Below are 12,887 nucleotides of genomic sequence, written 5' to 3' on the forward strand. Positions count from 1 at the left end.
TAAACAAAAAAAAAAAAAAAAAGTAGCATCCTTGTCACATTTGATCAATTTAATGTGTTCTTTGCTGAACAAATGTAGAATATTAATTTTTCATTAAAAAAAAGATTTCTGACTGCAAACCTTTGAACAGATGTGCATATTAAATGTTTAACATTAACTGTCATTGCAGCAGAAATATCTAGAATAAAATATATTCGCCTCAGGTGCTCAACTACAGAGAACCAGTTTTTGTATAACGTTTCCTTAAAACTGAATAAAATTCAATTGGAACTCATGGGAGGCAAATTGATAAATCTAGACTCAAAATGAGCACATCTCACCTTATCCTATAGCCAGGCACACTGTAGGTGTCTATCCAGGAAACCCTTTCGTAAGCCAGCATTCAGGGTTCACAAAAGTTTAGATCAGACATCACCCTTCATTAAATGTTCCCAACTTGATTTCATTGCCACAATAAGTGCCAACGTGCATAAACAATTTAAAGAGCATTGCCTCCCCTTCCAAGAATATCTACAACACAATGACAAAGTGCTTAATGATGCCAACACACAAAAACAATTCTTATAAACAAATTGCTGCTTAAAGCTCCTCATGTTGCAATGACTCCTCAAGGTGCTGTGAATGACTCCGACACGCTGCATCATATTTTCTTTAACTTTTCAAAAATGCACTGAATTCAGATTATGCAGTCAGTTCAACATTCTGTGCAGCAAACAGGCAGTTTGCCAAGAGAATTCTCTGGCAGAAGGATAAATGCTTGCCGTTGTAATATGCTTTGTAATCAAGACACCCAGACCATTTACTCAGCGCAACTAGAACATTCTCTCCCCCAAAGCACCTTTGCAAGCAAAACCTCAAAACCGAACTTACTCGGAGCTATACCTAATAACACTTATGAACAAAGCAAGCAGAAAAACGGCCTCTTCAGTCCATTTTCAGGCTTTTTATGGCAAAACAAGAATGTACCCTGTTCTTTCCAGTGCTTTATCTCCATCCCTGAGGCCGTCGCAGAAGGCGTGTTATCTGAATTGGCGTGCATCAGTCATACATTCCAGTCGGCAGAAGAGGTGATCGGGGGTGAGGAAAGAGGCACGAGTCTCTGGCTGGGGCAGGACAGGACTGAAGGGTAGAGAGAGACACTACGGCTCTCCTAGCAGAACTGCCTGATCACGTTCTGCAAAGGCCAGCACTGCTGAGGTCAGCTGACCACATTCACTGCTGAACGCCGTGTACTAGTAACATGAGGTTTTAGCACAACATCAGCTGTGTCGCTCTACAAACCGGGCACCGTTTGTGTTCCTCATACACATACGGTTTAATTTTCGAAATGCATTATTAATAATAACTTGATGTGGATGTACTTTTTGGCCTGTCCTCAGTGTTCCTATGAGCAAATGCGCACATTCTGAATAAAAATTTATATATGATATAAAAGCAAGAATTTTTTTGTAGAAACTTTTAGATTTAGGAGCATCACATTTTCTTTACAGAAACATCAAGCACCATGATTATTACTAGAGGTCGACCGATGTATCGGTTTTGCCGATTAATTGGCACCGATAGTTGATTGCTGGAACGGTATCGGCAAAATCCACTATCGGTCAACCTCTAATTATTACTATTATTAACTAAAACTATCAAAACATTTTTGTTCATTGAAATGAAACTGAAACTAAAAAGAAAAAGTAATAATTACAAAAAAAATTGTTTGCCTTAGCAACTAATTGAAATCATTTCAAGTTGAAGCACTAAAAATACTAACTGGAGAAAAAAAAATGAACTTCAGACTTAATCTGTCATTTAGGCTGTAATGATTATGGACAGGCTTTCATTGAAGTATGAATGTCTAAAGGACGATTTATGGGTCACTGCGTTTTCCTCAAGGTCAATGAAACTAAACTCGGTCACCTAACTAAACTGACCTTTGTCCAGCCTGTATTTACAATAGGGAGGTGCACATTAAATATGTGAAGCTGAAATAAAAACGTTTTTTATATATATAGAAACATTAAAAAATATATATATTTTTTTTTATAGAAATAGTTCGACAATTAACACAGTTTGGCGGGTTTCATTCCCGTCAGTTACACACATGTTCCACACGATGGCGATAAAGGGATGCATCAAGATAACATATCGAAATATTTGAAAAGTTCCCAATGATGAGCATCAGTTAAAACACTTGTTGAGATAAGAATCGGAGACTTAAATTTAAATCAGAAACCTCAAACTGTGTGCAATATAAAATTAATAAAGTCTTGATTAATACATGTAACATGAATAATTAAAACGGATCTGACGTCATGCCAGTTGTTCCTGGTGTAACATGTAAAGTTTATTACGCTTATTTTAGTTTGTGATAACATTTACAGATCCCCGATTCATATCCAAATGATAAGTTACAAATAGATAGTGTACTTACATGAACAACAAGATTTATATTTGGATGGTGTGACTGATGATTCCTCTTCTTTTTCTTCTGATTTTGTCGGTTTTGCTGTTGCGTCTCCAAACGCACTGCTCGGTGCTGGTTTGACAGCTTCTGGCTCTGGTTTAGAGGTGGATGATGGTTCTGGTTCTGGATCTGTAAAGTCCAGCAGAGGTTCTTCGGTACGTGGCAGTGTGGACCTGTGCCTCTCCAGCGCATCTTTCGCTCCTCCGGCCAGATCTAAGATATCATCGTCGTCTGGAGCTTTAGCATCTGCCTCTCTTTCCGATAAATCAGCTGCATCGTCCACCAACGACTTCACGTGTTCGTCTGCTCTGTATTCTTCATCGTGCTGAAAGCCATACGAGGGTGTCGTGGAGCTTATTTCCATCTGATCATCCATTGTTAGGAATAATTTTACACCGATGTATAAGAGTAACTTTTTCAAAAAAATCTCCTCACGCGAGTTTTTTTTTCCGATTTGAATGTCTGAGAAAATAACTTTTCAAAACTTCATCAGCACACCAACGAGTGTGCGTCAGGTTCAACACGGGCCTAAAACGCAGAAACGGCGCAACTGTTTCTCTGTTTTACTAGACACTTAGTTAGAGGAAGTATATGCAAATTCATCCTACTCTTCTATTGGCTGAACAGTGATAAGGGGCGGTTCGGCGACGCACAAGCAACTCCTTGTGTGCAATGGGGGTATGCAAGTTTGCGGGTATTTTATTGGGTGAGCGGAGAAGAGGGGGCGGGGCAGCTGCGACTATATGCTTTCTCTTCCTGAGCGGGAGTGTGGAAAAATGGCTGAGTGATGCTTTTCAAATAGTTTTAAAATTTACAGCGGTTTGAAAATGCGCTGATGAACTTACCTTTGTTCCTATATGTAAATGATAATTATATGTTCTTAATATATGTAATATGTAGCCTATTGTTTAATCATCAACAAGACATTTGATGCCATGCTAAAGCAACACCCATAGCATTTTGTGCGTTGATTGTGAAATCATTGAATATTGTTGCGAATACAATTATTCGGATGATTCAGTGTTTGTCGATGTGTAGCAACATGAACTAAACAGACTCATGTGATCAAATAAATCTGAGTCAAGACTGTCTCTATGGATCTTTTTTGCCTATAATAATGTAAAGTGTTTTTATATCATATCACTTTTATATGATATACGTTAGCCTACTGGGGAAAAAAAACTTGTTTCACACAATTTTCTGCATGCCTATAGCCCTCTTATTGGTAGTTACTTTTTTAGCAAGTAAAAGGCCTTTTATAATTCAACAAATGTCCCCCTTCAGATTGATAAGAATATTTTTTACATTGTCAGTATGTTAAGATAAACATTTAATGGACTGATATATATATATATATATAGTAGTCAACATTTGAAGTGGATCAAAAAAGTTCATCAAAGTTGTCCTAAGACAAGAACGCATTTTGGTTTTAGGTTTTAGGACAACTTTGATAAAATGTTTTGATCCACTTCAAATGCTGACTACTGTATATATATATATATATATATATATATATATATATGTATATACACAAACAAATTAAACGTGATATACTAAGCCATATGAATTAAAAAAAAGATACAAATCATAAACATATTAAAAAAAAAATTTCTCTAAAGGTTCGATAGACTGTTTAAGATTTTTTTCTGACTATTATTTTATATTTAATCTCAGGCTTTATAGGATTAAGGCTGTTCTGCTATGCTCCAGAAAATTCTGAACATTGTGTACTTGGAACACATATGTAATGTAAATGTTATCTTTGTCGCACATGCAACACAACAAAGGAATCCAGGCGGATCCAGACTGTGAACTGAGCCATCTAGTAAAATTACTAATTAATGTATACCCTCATGATATCCCAATAGATATGTCTCGGATCATTCCTTTAGTGTGAGTGAAAACTGAAAGTCTGATCACTTGAAAAATGTATAGTGCACTTAAAAACAAAAGCAATATGAATAGTGATGCAAGTCTTAGCAAGCACTACTATGGTCAAAAATGGCACAACTTGTGAGCTACTGATCATCAGCTGTTTTAACACATTGAGTTGATCTTTTAAGACTTCTTGATATCATTGCAGATTCTGGTGAGTCAGTGCATGTCTGCTGGGCAGATGTCATCGTCTGTCCTCTGTGCTGTAAAAAGGAGACAAAGGCATATTTGAGAGATGGTTTGTCCTCTCCAGATACAGCAGTCTCTATTGTCATCCAAGTGCCAATGGGGAAGCAAAGTACCAAAGCAGTTCTGCAGGGTCTTTGTGCTGCGCTGGAGACATGCCTGGGCTGACTGATATGATAACCTGCCCTTTGACTCTCATTGATTAATCGTAGAGATGTTTGGTGCACATCTTCTAATCTGGCCTTCTAGTTCTTTCTAATCTTATCTTCTAGTTTTTTTGGTTTGTGCAAAAAAGACAAATCCATCTTATGTAAGAGAAAGGATGAAGGAATATATTTTTGGATCTCAGAACAAGACCATTATACAGTTAAAAGATTAGCTTTAATCACCTTGCTCGAGTTGCTGATTCATGTAGCAGTTATCTTGAAATCCATAACAGTGAGTCAATGGAGTGCAATACTTATTTCCCAGAACACAGAGTGCTATCATCTTAGTCATACTAAGCAGGGGAAAAAGGGAGTCTCCCAGAGCTTTCTTAAACATTCGCAGTCATCATGATCTTTGATTGTTTCATTCATCTTTGATTCATTGTCATTTATATAGTAATTTGTGTTATGTTCTAATTAAGCAATCAAGGTCACTTGTAGGCACTCAATGTCACACAATATTCTGGATAAAGGAGCGGTTTCCCAGACAGGGTTTAAATAAAGCCAGGAGTAGGCTTAATCTAGAATAGTTAATCATGAAATGGCTTTCTGAAACACAGATTAAGAACAAATTACTAACACATGGGCTATGGAGTCCTGAACTATAATAAACCAGATTAAAACCAATTTGAATTAGCATGACAGAGGTTGCCTATAAATGTAATGAACCAACGCTTAAAATTGTATGGAACTGAGAAGGAAACCCAAGGAAACAACGGCAGCAGAAAAAAAGGACTACAATTAAAAAAAAACTTTCCTGAACAAGAGGAAACTTTTTAAAGCAAGCAAAATAAACTGCACACATCAGCTGTGGAATAAAAGAAAAGAAATGCCTAGAAATCTGTTTGTAATGAATTATTGCATAAATTCTTGCAATTAGTTGTTGTTGTCATTTATTATGTTATACATAAAGCAGCTATTATATATATATATATAGAGAGAGAGAGAGAGAGAGAGAGAGAGAGAGATATTTGAAGAGAGAGAGAGAGAGAGAGAGAGAGAGAGAGAGAGAGAGAGAGAGAGAGAGAGAGAGAGAGAGAGAGAGAGAGAGAGAGAGAGAGAGAGAGAGAGAGAGAGAGAGAGAGAGAGAGAGAGAGAGAGAGAGAGAGAGAGAGAGAGAGAGAGAGAGAGAGAGAGAGAGAGAGAGAGAGGTACCAAAGCAGTTCTGCAGGGTCTTTGTGCTGCGCTGGAGACATGCCTGGGCTGACTGATATGATAACCTGCCCTTTGACTCTCATTGATTAATCGTAGAGATGTTTGGTGCACATCTTCTAATCTGGCCTTCTAGTTCTTTCTAATCTTATCTTCTAGTTTTTTTGGTTTGTGCAAAAAAGACAAATCCATCTTATGTAAGAGAAAGGATGAAGGAATATATTTTTGGATCTCAGAACAAGACCATTATACAGTTAAAAGATTAGCTTTAATCACCTTGCTCGAGTTGCTGATTCATGTAGCAGTTATCTTGAAATCCATAACAGTGAGTCAATGGAGTGCAATACTTATTTCCCAGAACACAGAGTGCTATCATCTTAGTCATACTAAGCAGGGGAAAAAGGGAGTCTCCCAGAGCTTTCTTAAACATTCGCAGTCATCATGATCTTTGATTGTTTCATTCATCTTTGATTCATTGTCATTTATATAGTAATTTGTGTTATGTTCTAATTAAGCAATCAAGGTCACTTGTAGGCACTCAATGTCACACAATATTCTGGATAAAGGAGCGGTTTCCCAGACAGGGTTTAAATAAAGCCAGGAGTAGGCTTAATCTAGAATAGTTAATCATGAAATGGCTTTCTGAAACACAGATTAAGAACAAATTACTAACACATGGGCTATGGAGTCCTGAACTATAATAAACCAGATTAAAACCAATTTGAATTAGCATGACAGAGGTTGCCTATAAATGTAATGAACCAACGCTTAAAATTGTATGGAACTGAGAAGGAAACCCAAGGAAACAACGGCAGCAGAAAAAAAGGACTACAATTAAAAAAAAACTTTCCTGAACAAGAGGAAACTTTTTAAAGCAAGCAAAATAAACTGCACACATCAGCTGTGGAATAAAAGAAAAGAAATGCCTAGAAATCTGTTTGTAATGAATTATTGCATAAATTCTTGCAATTAGTTGTTGTTGTCATTTATTATGTTATACATAAAGCAGCTATTATATATATATATAGAGAGAGAGAGAGAGAGAGAGAGAGAGAGAGTTATGTTCAGAATTATTGACACCCTATGATCAAAAAGGATTGTGAAAATAAATATGTAATGTTAATCCTTTTGATCTTTCTAAATAAATAAAAATCACAAAAATCAAACTTTTCAACATCACATTATGAAAATATTGTTTTTTTCTCTAATACACATTGGCCACAATTATTTATACCCCTAGAAATTATTACGAGTAAAATCTCTAAAGATTACATAATAAAATTTTTAGCGCAACGTGATTACTTAGGAACATGAAATTATCTAGCCATGACTTCCTGTTTCACAGGAATATACTCTAAATATGAGGGAACACAAAGGCCAAATTCCCTTAATCATTCATCACAATGATAAATAGTGCAAAATATTAAGTCATGAAAATAGCACAAAATAGAAAGTAAAAAAAAAGTAAGAAAATAGCTAAAGCATTGAAAATTTCCATTTCCACCATTAGGAAAATAATTAAGGAGTTCCAAAAAAAGACTGTATAATTTACAGTGAATAACCGTAAATTTACATTCCCAGAACAGTGTATTACAAATGTACAAAACAGATTTCAGTACTTCAATAGGTTGGTATATTAACATTATATCAGTTAATGAAATTACGGTATTTAACTGTAAATTTAAGTTAAAACCGTAAAACCTAAAATGTTGCTATCGTATTTTTTACAGTAAAATTCCGCCAACCACAGCTGCCGGTTTTTTACCGTAAATTTTACAGAATTTTTTTTACAGTGTACAGCTCGTCTGTTTTTCTGCCGGAGATCCTGTAATCTTGTTCAGATACATGGCATCATGGATTCATTCAAATACCAACAGATAAGAAATCTAAACCTGACTGCTTCTGTTAGAAATCTTATAATGGGCCGTGATCGGATCTTCCATCAGGATAGTGATCCAAAACAAACACCAAAGTTAACACAAAAATGTGTCACTGAGCATAAAATGAAGCTTCTGCCATGGCCGTCCCATTTCCCTGACCTGAACCCTATAGAAAACTGAAGAGGACAGTGTATCAGCATGGACCTGGGAAACTGGAGGATCTGGGGCGATTCTGTGGAGAAAAATGGTCTCTGATCTTTTGTCAGGTGTTCTCCAAATAAAAGATCAAAATAATTAACAGTGCAGATTTATTTTCACAGTTCATATTTACCAAGGGTGCCAATATTTTTTATTTTATATACAGTATATTAAATTCTGGACCAGACTAAGTCTAAGACTATTTAAAACCATGGCATAGAAAGAAGATTTCTGTTAATCTGGGCCATTTGAGTCTAGGACTAGGCTTAATCTCTGTCTGGGAAACTGTCCCTTAGTGTTTAAAGGGATAGTTCACCCAAATTCTTTCATCATTTACTCACCTCCACTTGTTCCAAACATGTATGAGCTTTTTTTTTCTTCTGTTCAAAAGACATATACTTTTCATCTTCTGCACAAAAGAATATATTTTGAAGAATGTTGCTAACCAAACAGTTGACAGTAGCCATTGACTTCCATTGTATTTTTTTTCAATATGTTACCTTCAACTGTTTGGTTAGCAACATTCTTCAAAATATATTCTTCTGTGCTCAATAGAAGTAAGAAACTCATAGAAGTTTGGAACAACTTAATGGGTGAGTAAATGTTGACACAGTTTAAATTCTTGGGTGAACTATCCCTTTAATGGCAAATTTCCATCAAAACATGATTATAAGCAAATCAGTTAAATGTCCCTGAGATGTAAACTGTCAAAAGTAGAATAGGGAGGAAGATATTGTGGCTCCATCTCTCTGTCAAGATATTTCAGGAGGTTTCTTTGATCAGGGTGTTTTGCGGGTTTGTTGTTCCAAATTTGGAAGAAGAATCTGGCTGGTATTTGTGGAATTCGCAGGGCAGTGAACTGTGATCTTCACTCACTTACAGCAGGGGTGTGGCTTCACATGGCAACGGACAGCACTCACATATGCAAACAATCTCTTATCACACTGCACAAGCTTATCCGTCTAAATTCTTTATTCCTAAGTAAGATACAAACAACCCAATCATAACATTAGTAATGGCTTAGGGGATTTCACCAGGAACTGCCTTGTTGATAGAAATCAGATTCATTATAATTGGTGAGATGTTAATACACTGAATGTTCATACATCATATCCTAAATTTGAAATGAAAATTAAATAGTGTTTTAAAAGCTAAAGAATATTGAACGTTCTGTTATTATTTACTCGCCCTCATTCATTTTTTGTTATTGTTACTAAAACTATCCATCTTCGGGAACTGAAATGTAGCTGAAATCAAATCAAATATAAATATTAGATAAAACAAACAAACAAACAAACAAAGGTAAATGTTCTTATGGTACGAGGCTAACTGAAATAAAATGTTTAAGTTAAAGTGCTGAAAAATACTAAAACTAAAATTGAAATAAAAATGCCTGAAGATTTTTCAAACACTATCTTTATGTGATATATATTAGTGTTGAAGTACTCGAGACTATTCTTGGTCTTGAGACCAGTCTTAAGACCATTTTTTGATGGTCTTGGTCTTGTCTCGACTACATTTGCACACACATGCAGCTTTTTACTTCTCAATATGTTAACTGATGGACTGGAGTGCATGGTGTGGATTACTTGTGGATTATTGTGATGTTTTTATCAGCTGTTTGGACTCTCATTCTGACGGCACCCATTCACTGCAGAGGATCCATTGGTGAGACAGTGATGTAATGATAAATTTCCCCAAATTTGTTCTGATGAATAAACAAACATCAATATCTTGGATGGCCTGAGGGTGAGTACATTTTATGCAAATTTCATTTTTTTGGGTGAACTATTCCTTAAGCACAAGTTTCAAAGTGTGAGTGTGTACGTTCTATCTAGTGAAAATATGCAATGCATCCCATCTAGCTCTTTGTAACTTTCATCTGGCGTTATCCTTTTTCTGATAGTATTCATAGACGCATAAATAGTGCATGCGCTCTGCTCTCTCATGTCAGATCTACAACTCCAACGCTGCTGTTTAGATCTGGCTCCACCCTTGTTCCTCAGCTGTGTCCTGTATCTACTTGCTCCTTCCCCCTGGGCATTTATCACAGGCGGAGACAGTCCTGTTTTTGGAACACTACGTGTCGTGGCACACACAATTTGTAGGCTTGCACTGGCTGCTTTCTTCACGGAGCAACTCTATAACGTAGCACCTAGATGTCAACAGTAATCACTCATGCCTGCTGAGTAGTCTCGTATCTAAAGGCCATTGCATATTTGTGTGTAAATGGTGTGTTGACGTCTATGGGAGCATACTGTTCAGAAACACACCACACTCATCCAGCTCTGGATGCACAGCTACAAAACGCTCAATTTCCTCATTCTGCTTCTGCACTGCAAAATATTAGATTTTTGGCAATAAGAGATGACGCAACAGCCATGTTATGCACAGGCTGTTGCCTCTGGTTACAAAATCAAGATTACACAATCTTCACATAAGAAGTGTTGTGCAGTTAATTGGGTAAACTGGCAAAAGACCATATGCTTAAACAAGGGCTGGAAAGGATGCATTATGTAATGCGACAAAGAGGAAGAAAAACCTTGGCACGCTTGTCAGGAGGACTTTGCTGGACATTGCATGCATGCATGTGAAAGAGCTTTAAGCCCAGAGAAAGCATCAAGTGACCACAGTGAAAAGTTGTATGCCATCCGCCATTAAACACCAAGAAGAAGAAGAAGAAGAAGAAGAAGTGACCACAGTGAGTCAACTGAATACATTTTAATTTCTGGTGCACAACTCTCAAATCCTCTATGTAGGCTATAGCGCCCCTGTTGTATTAAACACCAAGAAGAAGAAGAAGAAGAAGAAGAAGTGACCACAGTGAGTCAACTGAATACATTTTCATTTCTGGTGCACAACTCTCAAATCCTCTATGTAGGCTATAGCGCCCCTGTTGTACATTTCTGCCACACACTCAACAATCACAAGATATGAATTCCAAAATAGCACCTGAGCAGTAAACAGCACTTAAGCAGTAAAGTTTTTCGTTAATAATAATAATAATAATAATAATAATAATAACAATACAATACCACTCATTAAAAAACAAGAGATTTGAATTATTCCATGAGCAAAACTGTTCTGAGGAAACAGACTTCTTATAATGTGAAGTTTTAGCTGTAGAAATACACATTTATCAGTCGACATATGTTTGAATCTTCAGACACTGTAATGTGTTCAGTATCTTAACAAAATCGATTTTAACAGCTTAATAAAATATAATACAATATGATATAGTTAGCAGTTATGTGTTAATGGTTAAAATAACGGCTTCTGTACTACTAATTAAAAACAAAAATTAAACATTTTCAAAATTGTTAAATACAATAACTCACTTTTTGTGGGGGTTTTTTTCTCTTCTCTTCAGGCAGTTCGTCGGGCAGCCTTACAGCGCCGAAGAGCACGTTGTTCCGTTTCCAGGACCCTTTTCGATTTCCGCCATCTTAGAGCTGGTGGTGAGTTACTGTTACGAACGAATAATAGCAAAATAAATGTGATATTCGTATATATAAATCCCTTAAAATGACCCAGAAACATTCACCTCTGTTTTATACACAGGTGGATTGAACATCAAGATGCAGATTTTCGTGAAAACCCTCACGGGGAAAACCATCACCCTCGAGGTGAGGCGCAGACGAGCCGCGCTAACATTAACGTACACAGTTCCGCGCTTTTATAGCAGCGTTTGACTATGAGGGACTAATAATCGTCCATTATAATCAAGTACAAAATTATAGGATAGGTAACGTAATAAAGTGAGGAAACGCTATATTTTTGTGGTTACACAGAAGCCATGAAAAATGCGGCTCAGCTAACTTGCATTCATATACTAGAGGAGATTTGAAACGAATGTAAATTGTGTGTAACTGTACAGTTAGTCAAGTCATGTCACATTTATATAGCGCTTTATACAATACAAATTGTGTCAAATCGGCTTTACAGTGTTAAACAGGGAAAAACGTGTGCTGATAATGCAAGCGCACAATAGAAAACAGTTGAATGTATTAAAGATATGTTTTAAATATATAATTTCAATTCAGATATGTAGTTTTTACTTTTATAACTACAGCTAGTGCTGGGCGGTATGACCAAAAATGTATATCACGGTATTTTTCAAAATTATACCGGTTTCACGGTACAAGACGGTATTTTTTTTCATGCATGACCGGGTGTTAACCATATTTTCTACTGATTGAGAGAGGAAATACTGCAGTATATTGACTTAGAATGCCCTATTTTACTGTCATGAGTAAATATTGTCAAAAAATACCACACTAAATAGTGACTAAACACGACCCCTTACAGATTTTCCCCTACATGTTAAACAGGAGTCGCTCTCATTTATAATCGCGGCATCGTCTGATAAAATCAACATGCATCTACACCAGGGGTGCCCAAACTCGGTCCTGGAGGGCTGGTGTCCTGCAGAGTTTAGCTCCAACCCTAATCAAACACACCTGAAGCAGCTAATCAAGGTGTTACTAGGCATACTAGAAACTTCCAGGCAGGTGAGTTGAGGCAAGCTGGAGCTAAACTCCGCAGGACACCGGACCTCCAGGACCGAGTTTGGGCACCCCTGATCTACACTAAAGAGCGGCTATGCTGTTGTTTTGGCTATATTACTTTTTTGTCTCATGCAGCACACTGCCTGCGTCTGAGTGACTAAAAAAAAAAAATAATAATAAAAGTGCATGTGATATTAACAGACGACCTACGCTCATATTTATAATTCCAAACAATCAGCAAGCGACAGGTGCTAGGAAACGCTGTTTTGTACTCATTTATTGACGAGTCGGCTGCGCTGCTTCTCTGCCGCTCACTGCACAGAACAGACGCCGAGAGAGGCGACACTTCTCCGGGAAAGTCAGACCT

At 36.8% G+C, this 12,887-nt stretch overlaps 2 protein-coding genes across 3 annotated transcripts in view; one reads left to right on the forward strand and one right to left on the reverse strand.

Moving 5' to 3' along the window:
- Nucleotides 1-3,043, reverse strand: part of LOC107672668 (reticulon-4-like) — a 17,089-nt gene extending 14,046 nt beyond the window's left edge. The window contains exon 1 of one of the 2 annotated variants that reach the window (XM_016465956.1): nt 2,423-3,043. In XM_016465956.1, the coding sequence (XP_016321442.1) occupies nt 2,423-2,831 (409 nt within the window). In that variant the 5' untranslated portion in view covers nt 2,832-3,043. Of the gene's footprint in view, nt 1-966; nt 1,152-2,422 lie in introns of those variants that run through there. The other variant, XM_016465957.1, reaches the window with a different exon arrangement.
- An 8,360-nt stretch (nt 3,044-11,403) lies between these two features.
- Nucleotides 11,404-12,887, forward strand: part of LOC107672676 (ubiquitin-40S ribosomal protein S27a) — a 5,318-nt gene continuing 3,834 nt past the window's right edge. Inside the window, exons 1-2 of the mRNA XM_016465977.1 lie at nt 11,404-11,470; nt 11,574-11,638. Coding sequence (XP_016321463.1) covers nt 11,591-11,638 — 48 coding nt within the window. The 5' untranslated portion in view covers nt 11,404-11,470; nt 11,574-11,590. The remainder of the gene's footprint in view (nt 11,471-11,573; nt 11,639-12,887) is intronic.

This window comes from Sinocyclocheilus anshuiensis, unplaced genomic scaffold (assembly GCF_001515605.1).
Source record: "Sinocyclocheilus anshuiensis isolate Anshui unplaced genomic scaffold, SAMN03320099.WGS_v1.1 scaffold1346, whole genome shotgun sequence".
Taxonomy (NCBI): domain Eukaryota; kingdom Metazoa; phylum Chordata; class Actinopteri; order Cypriniformes; family Cyprinidae; genus Sinocyclocheilus; species Sinocyclocheilus anshuiensis.